The 16,667-nt window shown below is 40.9% G+C and overlaps 1 protein-coding gene across 5 annotated transcripts in view; it reads left to right on the top strand.

Moving 5' to 3' along the window:
- Window positions 1-16,667, top strand: part of ADAMTSL1 (ADAMTS like 1) — a 1,019,582-nt gene that overhangs the window by 919,329 nt on the left and 83,586 nt on the right. For 4 of the 5 annotated variants that reach the window (XM_067041438.1, XM_067041439.1, XM_059072941.2 and 1 more), the window contains 2 exons: window positions 2,171-2,350; window positions 6,296-6,430. In XM_067041438.1, coding sequence (XP_066897539.1) covers window positions 2,171-2,350; window positions 6,296-6,430 — 315 coding nt within the window. Of the gene's footprint in view, window positions 1-2,170; window positions 2,351-6,295; window positions 6,496-16,667 lie in introns of those variants that run through there. The other variant, XM_067041442.1, reaches the window with a different exon arrangement.

Raw genomic sequence — 16,667 nt, 5'->3', positions numbered from 1 at the left:
TCTCCGGCCAGCCTGCCAGTCCCTAGTGATTCACATTGAATTATGGGTAATCTGAACAACAACAAAAGAGAGACGACCAGAGAGTCACTCTCCTGTTCCACATTAACAGGGAGAAAAGCCCTACAGATTGGCCAGACACTTGGGCCACATGCCTTAGGCCACCATTCCACCACTGGAAACTCCACCTGAGGCAGCAGGCCAGCAAGGACACCAGTGAATTCACACAAGGTAGCTCATTGTTTGTGAGGGAACATATGAGACCACCCTTCCATCCCACCCCACTTCCTGACACTGGGAGTTCAGGAACGGCAAGTGCTCAAGGGGTCATAATGAGGGCTGATGAGCTGACTGTTACAAAGTAGACTGTGGGTAAATTTTGTTCATCAAGGACAAGCAACAGGTCCACAGGAGTCTTCATTTTCAACAGTAGGCTGCCCATGAAGGGTAAGGCTGCCCTTGCCCCAAGGGCAAAATCCATCCCCAACTCAGGGAAAGCACAGGACTAAAGCTCTGGCTCTGACTGTTCCTGGCTTTGACCCTATTTACCTGGATCTGACATTCTAAACCTGCCCTGGATACATGTCCAAGAGTTTTATGAGCAAACGTTGTGAGCTGAGTCAGCAGACTAGACAGTACAAGGGATGGAGCTTTCTACTCCCTGGAGACCTGTGAATTAATGCCACACACTTTCTGTCTCTCAGCTCACTCACAGCTTGGCCTCCTATGCAGACCATCTCAGAAGGCTTGTCCTAAACTGGGGCCTGCTTACCAGCATGTGACCCACAGGGAAACTTCCTCAGGAATTAAAGCCATTCTTTTGTCTTAGTCTACTCAGGCTGCTATAACAAAATGCCATACATTGGGTGGCTTAAACAGCAGAAGTTTATTTCTCATGGTTCTGGAGGCTGGGAATTCCGAGATCAAGGTGCCACCCCATTCAATTCCTGACCAGGACTCTCTTCCTGGCTTGCAGACAGCTATCTTCTTGCTGTGTCCTCACATGGTGAAGAGAGAGAAAGAGAAAGAGAGAAAGAGAGAGTCTCTTCTCATAAGGGCACTAATCCCATCACAAGGGCCACCCCCCTCATCACAATCTCATCTAAACCTAACAGTCTCCAAAGGCCTCACCTCCTAACACCATCACACTGATGGTGGTTAGGACTTCAACATATGAATTTACAAAGGACACAAACATTTAGTCCATAACACTCCTAGAGGATAGAGCCTGACTTCCAAAGACAGCAACCCCATCCCAATTCAGATGTGCATACTCTCCCCAGCTCTTTCTCACAACAATAACTTAGATTAAGGAGAGAGCAGAACACTTTCTTTTTGTCTTTCTTTTTCTGTGGTGATACTGATAGTTCAATCTTTTCTTGTTCTAAGAAAATACTTAGGCTTCAAAAAATACAGGCTTGTTTTCTACATGGAGTGTCAACTCTGGTAAGGATCTAGCAGCTTTCATTTGTCTGGTTCATGAATATATCAACATTTTGTAGCTTTTAACTTTCTACTGAGATATAATATTTATACAGAAAAGTACACATATCATAAAGGTCCCAAGCCCACCAAACCAGCCCCCAAGTCAAAAAACAGAGGATTACTAGCAACCAAGCTCCCTGTCCCCACTCTCAGTCACAACCCCTCCCAGTCCACCCCAGTCTCTCAGAGGAACCCCCCACTCTGACTGCTGAAAACAGAGTACTGATGTTACCAATTTTTGTTTTCTACTTTCAGAAACAAAATCATACTGTGTACTGTGTGTACTCTTTCACGTCTGGCTTTTCTTATTTAACGTTAGGTTTGTTTCATGTAGTCGTCAGTCATTCATTTGCACTGGTGTATGCATTCGGTTCTGAGGTGTTTTCTCCAAAGAATTTGAGTTCACTCCTTCCACTCTGGCAAGCACCCTTTTCCCAGCTGCCTCCTTCCTCTTCTTTGAACCGGCCTCTCTCTTCCTGCCTCATCAGTGTAAGGTTTAAAAGGCAAAAGATCTCAAGACAGCTGAGAGGTCAGAGGCATTATTTAGTTTGGCTGAAGGGGAGTAGAAGACGCCCAGGCACATGCTTCCTGCAGAGCAGCCCTGGGGCGGGCCCTGGCAAGAGGCTATAAATGCCTCCAGGGTCACCTGAATGTGTTGGCTGATGAGTTTATTTTTTTTTCCTCCTAGGTGTGCCTGAAGCTGAAGTCACTTGGTTCAGGAATAAAAGCAAACTGGGCTCCCCTCACCAGCTGCACGAGGGCTCCTTGCTGCTTACAGCCGTGTCCTCCTCGGATCAGGGCCTGTACTCCTGCAGGGCGGCCAATATGCACGGGGAGCTGACTGAGAACACCCAGCTACTGATCCTAGGTAAACACCTCGAGGCCAGCTGCCCCCTGTGGACCCCACTGGGGGGTGACTTCTAACCCACCCTCTGCCTCCTCCTGTCCCTGATCCAATTAAGTGCATAAAAGTAAAATCAATATCCCTTCCCTCCTCCCCACCTTAGGGCCTCCCAGTAGAAAGAACACAGACCTTGGGGCCAAGCAAGCCAAGCAGATGTCAGTTAGAACCCTAGCTCTACTGCTGACTCACTGTGTAACCTTGGGCAAGTCACTTAACCTTGCTAAGACGTAGGTGCTAGTCTCTGTGTAGAAACTTATGGAACAAGGTTGCCCATATTTGCGTAGTAGGGGTTGGCAAATAGAGGTAACAGAAGTACAGCAGTCGCTCTAAACTCCTTCTATGTTAAGGACTTCTTGGAGAATCAGACGAAAACTATAGATTACCTTGTCGAGAAAAATTCATAAATGCAAAGTTTTTTGTAAAATTTCAGGAAATTCATAGTCTAGTCCACCTAAAGTCCACACGTGTACACCCCCTGTCTTTGTCTATTCTAGCTGCTATAGCAAAATAGCCACAGATTGGATGGCTTATAAGCAACAGAAGATTGTTTCTCACATTCTAGAGACTGGAAGTTCAGAATCCAGGTGCCCTCATGGTCGGGCTCTGGTGAAGGCCCTCTGTGTGGCTGCAGAATAATGGCTTCTTACTGTGCCCTCATACGGCAGAAGGGATGAGCCAGCTCTCAGGGGTCTCTGTTCTGAGGACACTAATCCCAATCAGGAGGGCTCCACCTTCATGACCTAATCATCTCCCAAAGTCCCCACCTCCTAATATCATCACCTTGAAGGAGTTAGGATTTCAACATATGAATTTGGGGGATGCAAACATTCAGACTACAGCACCCCCAAACATAAGGACCTCTGATTAAAGAGTCTAACACAGTTCCTGGCATAAAATAGTTACTTAAAAATAACAACAATTGCTGAGACACCATCAACACTCATTGATGCCCAGGGCTGGACTCGGCCACGTGCAAGCTACAACCCTTTTGCCCCCCAAATTAGGACTCTCTGTGTCTCTTCCCCACAGAGTCTGGGAATTAGTGGGATAGGATAAAGAAGCTTGTTTTTGTCTTACTTTTTTTAAAAGGCAATTATTAGAGCACGTGTGCTGGCTATCTCAGGAAGAGAAAGCCATCATCCTTAGGGGGAAAAAAAAGAAAAATGTGAGAAATATGAAAAATTACATACCACGTATACATACACACACATACATTATGGGCTTCCTCAGGGAAAAATAAGTAAACTTTATATTTTCACACCCAAAATTGATGATATACCAAAGCATAGGGTCTACTCCTGCCCACTCAGATTTCAGAGATGCCCACATGAGTTTTCATCTCAACAATGGCTGCATAAACCTCCAGTTATCTTAGGAAGCGGCAGAGAATCAGCTCTCTGAAGGATGTGATTTGTTTTGTGTTGGATTTCATCTGGCCGAGCTGCTCATCTGGAGCCTGGGGCCCAGAGACTCTTGCCCCACACTGAGTTATGGAGCTTACCGTGGGCTTTTCCTCCCTAATAACCCTTCCTCGTCGCCTCTGCTAACAGAGCTGAAAGCATAGGATGTGTAGCTGCTGTGTAGCTCCACCAGTGAAGTGTGTACGATCTGGGAGCCAGATCTGCAGCATTCCAATGCTAATGCGGTGTGACCGTGAACGTGGAGTTTGAAGAGCATGACGTCTTCCCATTTTAATCAAACTGGATGGGAAAAAAATCACTAGTTAGATTCTTAATTTTAGGACTTTCTGCAATCAGAAGTCTTGGTTTATTCATCAAAGTTTGTTACTTTCTTTAGGTACTTTATGGACATAGAGTAGTGTTTCTCTATTTTTTAATCAGCCCAAAATGTGACTTAATTTTTTTTTTTTTTTTGCGGTTCGCGGGCCTCTCACTATTGTGTCCCCTCCCATTGCGGAGCACAGGCTCCAAACACGCAGGCTCAGCGGCCATGGCTCACGGGCCCAGCCGCTCCGCGGCATGTGGGATCTTCCCGGACAGGGGCACAAACCCGCGTCCCCTGCATCGGCAGGCGGACTCTCAACCACTGCGCCACCAGGGAAGCCCTGTGACTTAATTTTTAAATGAGGGATTTCATGTGTAAATCTGAGGTTTCGTGCCAAGGCCTGTGACTTAACCTGTAATGTGGAGACTTGAAGTGTCATGAGGCTGACTTTCACTCATGTGTTCATATAACTATTCATTAAGTGGGATGACTATTCATTAAGTGTTGCCTCGGAGTCCCATGTAGAGCTTTAGGATAAATACAAGCAGTGAACTCTGTCCTTGGGGAATTTATAGTTTCCCTCAGAAGATCAACTGGACATGCCCTGAAGAAGTAAATTATGACAGAAGCTGTAAGGACATTAGGAGGGTGTGACATTTGGCCCCGAAAGATCGATGGATTTAAAGATGGGACATAACCTCCCCTTTTAGCTCTTAATAAATAAACAAAGACTTCTTGAATTTTAATATTCTTGAAGGAATATTCAATTTCAGTACTCTTGAGAGAATTCCATTTCCCTCAATATTCAATTTCAATATTTTGAGGGAATATTAAAAAGGATGGGAGGAAAAGAGTCTAGGTTTGAATAAACTGTCACTATCAGTTCCTAAAATGATGGTATATCAGAGTAGAAAGAGACCTTGGAAATGAGGTTTTTCATCATTTTATAGATGAAGAAACTAAGGCTTAGAGGGATTAAGTGACTTGCCCAAGTTAGTGAATGAAAGAGCCACAGCACAAATTGAGTTCCTGAATCCAATCATGATGTTTTTACCCTATACCATATAAAGAATATTTTTAAATTATATAGAATATATAGAGAATGTCTTTATAATTTTTAATTTATATCTATAAATATATAAACTCATCACCGTTTTCTGTATGTGATGGTCTTTTGCAGTCAAAGGCACAGTAGACAGAAGGCATGTTTCTGAAGTAGATTCAGGCACCACTGTGACTTATTTATTTGCCATCCTTAAAAAGTACTGAACAAGGTGACAAGCACACAGTAGGCCCTCACTGAACACTGTTGAAATGACCATCAATTACAAGGGCAACCCTCCTGCTTCTCTTTCCACTCCAACAAGTGCTCTAGAGGAAAAGGTGGGAGTTGGCCTTGGAGTGTGAAGCAGTGCTACAGGAGATGAAAGAAGAAGGGGAACAGAATTCTGCTTCTTTCCCAGGAGAATCTGGGATCATCCTACCACTAGGTTCAGCAGGTGCTTGCCTCTTTATTTGTTCAGTGGAAATAATAAGCAAGCCACTATACTTCCCTTTCTGTCACTTTTACCTCTCGTTAACTGTGATTCCTGATGACGTCAGCCCTGACTCCTTATAAGATTTTAAATAATAAATCATCCCTATCCTGCTCCCAGCCTCACAATTGGACCCTTTTCTTCCTAGAAAAAAGCCACTCACAGGATAGCCTCGAAATAAGAAATTCCTGTGGTGTATCCCAATCTTTGGGGGCAATAACAAAGTACCTCCCTCTAAAGGTTGTTATAAGAGTTAAATGAAAAATATTTTAGCACAGGACTTGGCATCTAGTAAATGCTGAAGAAGGACTGGCTTTTTTAAAGTGCCTTTATAATATAGTTTCATTTAACTATGAGTTTATAGAGTACCCAGTGGTACTGTGGGATAGAGTGGCATATAGTAAGGAACTCCAGAAATCAACATGCCTGATTCTTATTACTGACCTTACAGTTTCAGGCATCAAATATTATATTTGAAATTCAGACTCACCTTCATGGGAACACCTTCTCTATAGGAAAAATGATGTTAAAGGTAACAATAGTAACGCCTACCTTACACACAGACACACATGCATGGCCACCTCTCCCTCTCCCCTTAACACAGCCTTTATGCTTTAAGCTGCCTGATGCACCATCTGCCTTCTCACAGATCCCCCCCACGTCCCCACACAGTTGGATGACATCAGGGCGCTGCTCTCAGCCACTGGACCGAACCTTCCTTCGGTGCTGACGTCTCCACTGGGAACACAGCTGGGCCTGGATCCTGGGAATTCCGCTCTCCTTGGTGAGTTCAGCCCTCTGGAACATTGGGCAGAGATCCAGGGCTGGACAGGATTTATGGGTGGGTGACTACTTGCAGGTGAGAGGGAAGCAGCAGTCGGGGGTGGCCAACAGGAAATCACTAAATTGCCTACAGAATCCAGACTCAACAGTGGAAACTTGGCTAACTTTCCATATGAGGTGACTGAAGTTCTTAGTCTGGACCTGAGCTTGTCCAGAGTCTAATGGGGCTCCTTTCTAAATCCTCTTGGGCTGATGCCACAGTCCAGATTCTCTCAGTCAGATTGATGGCTCTGAATTTGAAGAAAGATACAGCAGTGCAGAACAGCTCCTATATCTCCTCACCCCTTGCCAACTGTATCCCAGTACTCCTCCATTACCTCTTCTTACCTAAATTAGAGCTATAACCAGCTTTCAAGGAGAAAACTGCAATATCAGTACCTCCCAAAAGCCTGGCAATCTATTTAAACCTCCTTCAGTAGGTGGGGTGTAAAACCAACCCAGAGAGACTCCTCAAGGCAAGTGTTTAAGTAACTCCACCAGGTACAAATTCCCTGGCATCTGTCATTGGTAACCTCCACCAAGTTATTGCCCATGTGGCTGGCACCCTCTTGTAGCAGAGAGTTGTTCAAGGGCATCCACATCCTGGGCCCCTCACCCCAGAATCGTGGAGATGCCAGAGCAACCTCTACATTCCCAGAATGACCTCTGGAGATAGTCAAGGTGGAGAAGAAGTCCTCTGCCCTCAAAGGCCTGGGAAAAACAGGCCTACAGAATGGAGAAAATCTTCATGCTCACTGTATGTGGCCCCAAATGTTGGTCATGGTAGCTAGAATTATGTCCTTGGCTCAACGTTGAAATTTCCTCTACTCTTCTCCTTGCCCACGTGCAGGGAACAGGAAGCCTATGGGTTCTCAGTCATACTGGTCACAACTTAACAATACGGCTCCAGGGCTTGGTATCTTTAGGGTTATAGCACAGAAAGATTACCTTCAGTTTTTGTTAACATCTGAAATTAGCAAAGAATGCGTACAGGCCTATGGAAAAAGCTTCTGATTTCTCTGTTTCTGATCTGGGTAAAAATAAAACACAGATACAGTAACGAGTAGCACTGTTTCTGGTAACAAACTTGGCATTGAGTTTTTCCATGTCACATTGATCAGAATTCACAGAAGTTTAAACTTGCTTCTTTTTTTCGTTTGTTTTGGCATATAAAGGGTAAATTTATTCCAAATTAAACACGTGCATTGTAAACTTTTTATTTTAGGCCCATCACTATGAGAGATTGTCATAGCTTATTATCATTGTCCAGTCACTAGCAGGGTGTGCAGAAGTTGTTTATTTTCAAGTTCAATCACTCTTAGGTCACTCAGGTGCCATTCAGCGTGCTGGAAAAGTTGACCTGCTCATATTTTCCATGATAGCTTTACTTTCTTTCTCCCTTATTCTGGAATAATATTTTGTCCTGTTTTAGCCATGGGCAATAAGAATTTATTGTGCTTTATGCTGCTGCATTCCATTCCTAGTTTATAGTGATTTGTTACCTTAGACTCGTATTTAAATCTAACAGTTAAGAGACACCTTAATGCCCTAGTTCACATCCAGACCGCTTCACCTGAGTAGACCACGGAGGCAGTATGCATAAAGTCCCTGAATGTAACTGCATGGGCAAAATGGGCTCTAGTGGTGAATGTCAGCATCTTGCCAACGCCATTGAACTCGGAGAGATCCATGTGGAATTGTGGAGATGAATTAGGGAATGGTGTCAAGTATCAGGACTCTGAGAAGTAGGTCACTGGAGACAGACCAGAACCTCATTGTTATGCTTTGATGCTGAGCACTGAAGGATGGGGGGTAGGGATTCAAATAGGCACAAAGGAAAGGAAACAGGCCCTCAAGGTGAGGAAGATGCCAGGATCCTGGAGATGAAAACGTGTGGGATGTGCATCAGGTGTCTGTTCGGAAACAGCTGTAAGACCCCACTGCTGATGACAGGCAGCTAAGCTGGGATAGAAATGAGGGCTTCACAAGGAGCAAGCCTCAGCCAGAGCTCGTCCACTCAGGTGTGACTCCAACCCTTACCGGAAGCATTCTAACAGCCTCCCTCCATCTTGGGCCTCCCTGGCTAGTGACTCATCCTGATCTGTTAGTGCATTTGCTCCCCTTTGGACCAGCTCCCATCCCTAGCTCCTGTTGGTGGCCCTTTCAGACCAGAATATGCGCCCTGGGTACAAGAAATAAGCCAGAGGCCAGAGAGGAGATTCTGTAGAGGGTTGCTTAGAACTCAGAATGGTAAACAGCATCAAATTGTGGAGGACCTTGATTATTAGATATGGGGGTAGCTTTGCTACGTGGGAAATGGGGAGGTATCTTTAGAGGGTTTTTAAGTAGGAGGATGATGTAGTTAACGTAATATTTGAAAGAATTAATCTGACATTCTATAAGAGTGAGTAATCAATAGTGAGAGAGATTGAATGAAGAAACACTGTGCTGAGGGTAACAAATGTTCTAGATCAGGATGGAAATATATGGCAAAGATATTTGTTAATCACCCCTTCCACAGCCAAGACACCCCTAATCAACCATGACAGCCCAGGCTCTGCCTTGAAATTCATTTTTTTAACCCTTTTGTGTATGTGTGTGTGTGTGTTTGTGTGTGTGTGTTTTAAAAAAAATTTATTGAAATAGAATTGATTTACAGTGTTGTGTTAGTTTCAGGTGTATAGCAAAGTGATTAAGTTATACGTATATATAAATATATGTATTTTTTTAACATTCTTTTCCATTATAGGTTATTGCAAGATATTGAGTATAGTTCCCTAAAACAACTATACCCCAATAAAAAAATAAATTAAAAAAATATATACGCTACTATATAAAAAATAGATAACCAACAAGGAGCTACTGGAATTCATTTTAACATTCTGACCAAGCATGTTGGCGATTGATATATAGGATGAAAGCCATTTGCCAGCCCCATTGTAGCCAGTAAATGTTGAGATTCATGTGTATGTATTTCTCCCATCTACAAGGCTACTTGGCCACAACAGATTCAAAGAGCTCCACGGTGCTGTGGCACAGGGACAGTAACTCATGGGCCTTGATTCTCGTGTTTTCATGGGAGGAAGGGGAGAAGGGATATTTGGGGTTTTTAAAGCCATATGTCAGCACCAACTCTTCTCCATAAAGGTTGAGTGTTGAGAGTCCCAGTCGGTGAGTCTACCCAGAAATGGCTGTCTTAGTTTTCAGACAGTCTAGCATTGTTTTCACTTCAAGCCACTGTTACAGCTTTCAAGAAGGAATGTTAATTGAGTGACACGTGCATGGGCTCATCTGAGCCTCTCTTTCCATAACTGTAAATGAAGACTTGGGACAAGTGAGTCCCTTGCTGCTCTCATACTCTTTGCTATATGACATAGACATGGAAAATGCCCGGTAGAGGCTCGTCCATGCAGAGTTGACCCAGCCTAACTGAATCCCTTGTCCCGGGCAAGGCAGATGCTAAATTTTTTGTCCTTGTTTTCCGGTTGTTCTTTGTGCAGGGAGGCCTAAACTGCGCCATCTGCTCTGGAGGGCAAGGCCAGCGCCCATGCCACCACCTTTGGTGTTCCAAAGGCCAAGCAGTACCCTGCAGGGTTCCATTTTCAGAGCAGCAGCATCTCAGGCCTCCCCACAGCACCTAAACCCATTTGCAGCCTTCTGTCAAATATTTCTTTGGCCACTAAGGCCCAAGATGGATATTTCTCACAGCATCATTTATAGGGCATTAGCACTGATATTTTTTGAAAAATAAGTTTTATTGGAGTTTCTATTATAAGAGCAATGCGTCTGCCTGTAGAGCAATTAAAAATAGAAGCAAAAAGAAGAAATGAAAATGATCTATAATTACCTGGCCCAGAGGTAACCACAAATATCTTTTTCCTAGCCATTAATATTTATATTATATATATTTTTTATCTAAAATGAAATCATACTCTAAGTACTGCTTGTAACGTTTTTCACTTAATGGTACATAAGAGTCATCTTTCCATGTCTCTAAATATTTTTCTACAGTTTTATTTTTGATGCCTGCATTAGTAGGAGGTATCATATCTTATTTAACCAATTCTCTAATGTCGAATATTTAAATTCATGCGATCTCTTGCTAATATAAAAACATAGATACTCAATACTCTGTAATGACCTGTATGGGAAAAGAATCTAAAAGAGAGTGGATAGGGCTACCCTGGTGGCACAGTGGTTGAGAATCCACCTGCCGATGCAGGGGACACGGGTTCGTGCCCCGGTCCGGGAAGATCCCACATGCCGCAGAGCGGCTGGGCCCGTGAGCCACGGCCGCTGAGCCTGTGCATCTGGAGCCTGTGCTTCGCAATGGGAGAGGCCACAACAGTGAAAGGCCTGCGTACCCCCCCCCAAAAAAAAAGAGTGGATATATGTGTATGTATAACTGATTCACTTTGCTATGCAGCAGAAACTAACACAACATTGTAAATCAACTATACTCCAATAAAAATTAATTTAAAAATAAAAACATATATGATGAATATTCTTATTCCTCTACCCTTGTGTACATCCCTGTTTACTTAGAATCAATTTCTGGAAGTGGAATTATTGTGTCCAAAATTTTGTATATTTTCGGTTTTTGCTGTATGTCGTCAAATTGCCCTCCAAAAAAATTTTACCCATGTATGTATCCATCAGCACAAGATGAGAATTCCCATTTCCCACAAATATTACCAATACTAGGTATGGCCAAGTGTTACTATATTTACCATTTTAATAGGTGAATATACAATAGGATAAAATACAATACAAAAAAAGGTATCATTTTTTATTTTTATTCCTTCGATTATGATTTTCAGTCATTTTGTTTTTAATGCTTATCAGTCATTTATATTCATTTATGAGTTACCTGGAAAGGTTCCTTGTTAATTTTTTATAAGTATTTATCCTATTTTATTGATAAGATACAATACATATTCAGGTATTTTTACATTTATTTGACATAGAATTTTTTAATTGAAGTTTCATTGATTTACAATATTATATTAGTTTCAGGTGTACAACATATTGATTAAATTTTTTATAGATTATATTCCATCTAAAATTATTATAAACTATATTCTCTGTATGGCTATTTTTTCTGTGCTGTACAATATATCTTTGTAGCTTATTTGTTTTATACATAGTAGTTTTTTGGGTTTTTTTTAACATCTTTATTGGAGTATAATTGCTCTACAATGGTGTGTTACTTTCTTCTTTATAACAAAGTGAATCAGCTATACATATACATACAACCCCATATGTCCTCCCTCTTGCGTCTCCCTCCCTATCCCACTCACCTAGGGGGTCACAGAGCACCAGGCTGATCTCCTTGTGCTATGTGGCTGCTTCCCACTAGCTCTCTATTTTACATTAGGTAGTGTATATCTTTCCATGCCACTCTCTCACTTCGTCCCAGCTTCCCCTTCCCCCTCCGCATGTCCTCAAGTCCATTTTCTATGTCTGCGTCTTTATTCCTGTCCTGTCCCTAGGTTCGTCAGAACCATTTTTTTTTTTTTTTAGATTCCATATATATGTGTTAGCATACGGTATTTGTTTTTCTCTTTCTAACTTAGTTCATTCTGTATGACAGACTAGGTCCATCCACCTCACTACAAATAACTCAATTTCATTTCTTTTTATGGCTGAGTAATATTCCATTGTATATATGTCCATTCATCTGTCGATGGACACTAAGGTTGCTTCCATGTCCTGGCTATTATAAATACAGTTGCAGTGAACATTGTGGCACATGACTCTTTTTGAATGATGGGTTTCTCGGGGTATATGCCCAGTAGTGGGATTGCTGGGTCGTATGGTAGTTCTATTTTTAGTTTTTTAAGGAACCTCCATACTGTCTCCATAGTGGCTGTATCCGTTTACATTCCCACCAACAGTGGAAGAGGGTTCCCTTTTCTCCACACCCTCTCCAGCATTTATTGTTTCTAGATTTTTTGATGATGGCCATTCTGACCCGTTTGAGGTGATACCTCATTGTAGTTTTGTTTTGTTTTGTTTTTGGGGTTTTTTTTAACATATTTATTGGACTATAATTGTTTTACACTGGTGTGTTAGTTTCTGCTTTATGACAAAATGAATCAACTGTACATGTACATATATCCCCATATCTCCTACCTCTTGCATCTCCCTCCCACCCTCCCTATCCCACCCCTCCAGGTGGTCACAAAGCACCAAGCTGATCTCCCTGTGCTATGTGGCTGCTTCCCACTATCTGTTTCACATTTGGTAGTGTATATGTGTCCATGCCACTCTCTCACTTTGCCCCAGCTTCCCCCTCCCTATTCCGCCCCCACCCTGAAGTCCTCAAGTCCTTTCTCTATGTTTACGTCTTTATTCCTGCCCTGCCACTAGGTTCATCAGTACTTCTTTTTTTAGATTCCATATATATGTATTAGCATATGGTATTTGTTTTTCTCTTTCTGACTTACTTCACTCTGTATGACAGACTCTAGGTCCATCCACCTCACTACAAATAACTCAGTTTCATTTCTTTTTATGGCTGAGTAATATTCCATTGTATATATGTGCCACATCTTCTTTATCCATTCATCTGTCAATGGACACTTAGGCTGCTCCCATGTCCTGGCTATTGTAAATAGAGCTGCAGTGAATATTTTGGTACATGACTCTTCTTGAATTATGGTTTTCTCAGGGTATATGCCCAGTAGTGGGATTGTTGGGTCATATGGTGTTTCTGTGTTTAGTTTTTTAAGGAACTTCCATACTGTTCTCCATAGTGACTGTATCAGTTTACATTCCTACCAACAGTGCAAGAGGGTTCCCTTTTCTCCACACCCTCTCCAGCATTTATTGTTTCTAGAGTTTTTGATGATGGCCAATCTGACCGGTGTGAGATGATATCTCATTGTAGTTTTGATTTGCATTTCTCTAATGATTAGTGATGTTGAGCATTCTTTCATGTGTTTGTTGGCAATCTGTATATCTTCTTTGGAGATATGTCTGTTTAAGTCTTCTGCCCATTTTTGGATTGGGTTGTTTGTTTTTTTTGATATTGAGCTTCATGAACTGCTTGTAAATTTTGGAGATTAATCCTTTGTCAGTTGCTTCATTTGCATATATTTTCTCCCATTCTGAGGGTTGTCTTTTCATCTTGTTTATGGTTTCTTTGGCTATGCAAAAGTTTTTAAGTTTCACTAGGTCTCATTTGTTTATTTTTGTTTTTATTTCCATTGCTCTAGGTGGTGGGTGAAGAAGGATCTTGTTGTGATTTATGTCATAGAGTGTTCTACCTATGTTTTCCTCTAAGAGCTTTATAGTGTCTGGCCTTACATTTAGGTCTTTAATCCATTTTAAGTTTACTTTTGTGTGTGGTGTTAGTGTTAGGAGTGTTCTAATTTCATTCTTTTACATGTAGCTGTCCAGTTTTCCCAGCACCACTTATTGAAGAGACTGTCTTTTCCCCAATGTATAGTCTTGCCTCCTTTATCAAAAATAAGGAGACCATGTGTGCGTGGGTTTATCTCTGGGCTTTTTATCCTGTTCCATTGATCTATATTTCTCTTTTTGTTCCAGTATCATACTGTCTTCATTACTGTAGCTTTGTAGTATAGTCTGAAGTCAGGGAGCCTGATTCTTCCAGCTCCATTTTTCTTTCTCAAGATTGCTTTGACTATTTGGGGTCTTTTGTGTTTCCATACAAATTGTAAAATTTTTTGTCCTAGTCTGTGAAAAATGCCATTGGTAGTTTGATAGGTATGGCATTGAATCTGTAGATTGCTTTGGGTAGTATAGTCATTTTCACAATGTTGATTCATCCAATCCAAGAACTTGGTATATCTCTCCATCTGTTTGTATCATCTTTAATTTCTTTCATCAGTGTCTTATAGTTTTCTGAGCACAGGTCTTTTGTCTCCTTGGATAAGTTTATTCCTAGGTATTTTATTCTTTTTGTTGCAGTGGTACATGGGAGTGTTTCCTTAATTTCTCTTTCAGATTTTTCATCATTAGTGTATAGGAATGCAAGAGATTTTTATGCGTTAATTTTGTATCCTGCTACTTTACCAAATTCATTGATTAGCTCTAGTAGTTTTCTGATAGCATCTTTAGGATTCTCTGTGTATAGTACCATGTCATCTGCAAACAGCTTTACTTCTTTACTTTATTTTACTTTACTTTACTTCTTCTTTTCCAACTTGGATGCCTTTTATTTCTTTTTCTTCTCTGATTGCCATGACTGAAACTTCCAAAACTATGTTGAATAATAGTGGTGAGAGTGGACAACCTTGTCTTGTTCCTGATCTTAGTGGAAATGGTTTCAGTTTTTCACTATTGAGAACGATGTTGGCTGTGGGTTTGTCATATATGGCCTTTATTATGTTGAGGGAAGTTCCCTTTATGCCTATTTCCTGGAGGGTTTTTATCATAAATGGGTGTTGGATTTTTTCGAAAGCTTTTTCTGCATCTATTGAGATGATCATATGGTTTTTCTCCTTCAATTTGTTAATATGGTTTATCACATTGATTGATTTGCATATATTGAAAAATCCTTGCATTCCTGGGATAAACCCCGCTTGATCATGGTGTATGATCCTTTTAATGTGCTGTTGGATTCTGTTTGCTAGTATTTTGTTGAAGATTTTTGCATCTCTGGTCATCAGTGATATTGGACTGTAGTTTTCTTTCTTTGTGACATCTTTGTCTGGTTCTGGTATTGGGGTGATGGTGGCCTTGTAGAGCGAGTTTGGGAGTGTTCCTCCCTCTGCTATATTTTGGAAGAGTTTGAGAAGGATAGGTATTAGCTCTTCTCTAAATGTTTGATAGAATTCACCTGTGAAGCCATCTGGTCCTGGGCTTTTGTTTGTTGGAAGATTTTTAATCACAGTTTCAATTTCAGTGCTTGTGATTGGTCTGTTTATATTTTCTGTTTCTTCCTGGTTCAATCTTGGAAGGCTGTGCTTTTCTAAGAATTTGTCCATTTCTTCCAGGTTGTCAATTTTATTGGCATAGAGTTGCTTATAGTAATCTCTGATGATCCTTTCTTTGCATTTCTGCAGTGTCAGTTGTTACTTCTACTTTTTCATTTCTAATTGTATTGATTTGAGTCTTCTCCCTTTTTTTCCTGATGAGTCTGGCTAATGGTTTATCAATTTCGTTAATCTTCTTAAAGAACCAGCTTTTAGTTTTATTGATCTTTGCTATTGTTTCCTTCCTTTCTTTTTCATTTATTTCTGATCTGATCTTTATGATGTCATTCCTTCTGCTACCTTTGGGGGTTTTTTGTTCTTCTTCCTCTAATTGCTTTAGGTGTAAGGTTAGGTTGTCTATTTGAGATGTTTCTTGTTTCTTGAGGTAGGATTGTATAGCTATAAACTTCCCTCTTAAAACTGCTTTTGCTGCATCCCATTGGTTTTGGGTTATCATGTTTTCATTGTCTTTTATTTCTATGTATTTTTTAATTTCTTCTTTGATTTCTTCAGTGATCTCTTGGTTATTTAGTAGCATATTGTTTAGCCTCCATGTGTTTGTATTTTTTATAATTTTTTTTACTGTAATTGATATTTAGTATCATAGCATTCTGATCAAAAATACATTTGATATGATTTCAATTTTCTTAAATTTACCAAGGCTTGATTTGTGACCCAAGATATGATCTATCCTGGAGAATGTTCCATGAGCACTTGAGAAGAAATTGTATTCTGCTGGTTTTGGATGGAATGTCCTATAAATATCAGTTAAGTCCATCTTGTTTGATGTGTCATTTAAAGCTTGTGTTTCCTTATTTATTTTCATCTTGGATGATCTGTCCATTAGTGAAAGTGGGGTGTCCATAGTAATAAAAAAAAGAAAGGAAGAAAGAAGAGAGCAACCAAACCAAAAAACAAATCCACCAATGATAACAAGCACTAAAAACTATACTAAAAAAAACCCAAAAATACAGACAGAACCCTAGGACAAATGGTAAAAGCAAAGCTATACAGACAAAATCACACACAGAAAGTATACACATACACACTCACAAAAAGAGAAAAAGGGAATATATATATATATATATATATATATATATATATATATATATATATATATCATTGCTCCCAAAGTCCACTGCCTCAATTTGGGATGATTCGTTGTCTATTCGGGTATTCCACAGATGCAGGGTACATTAAGTTGATTATGGAGACTTAATCCGCTGCTCCTGAGGCTGCTGGGAGAGATTTCCC

The sequence above is a fragment of the Kogia breviceps genome, chromosome 8 (assembly GCF_026419965.1).
Source record: "Kogia breviceps isolate mKogBre1 chromosome 8, mKogBre1 haplotype 1, whole genome shotgun sequence".
In the NCBI taxonomy this organism is placed as follows: Eukaryota; Metazoa; Chordata; class Mammalia; order Artiodactyla; family Physeteridae; genus Kogia; species Kogia breviceps.
The sequence above is the reverse complement of the archived record's forward strand: the minus strand, read 5'-3'. Positions and strand labels throughout refer to the sequence as shown.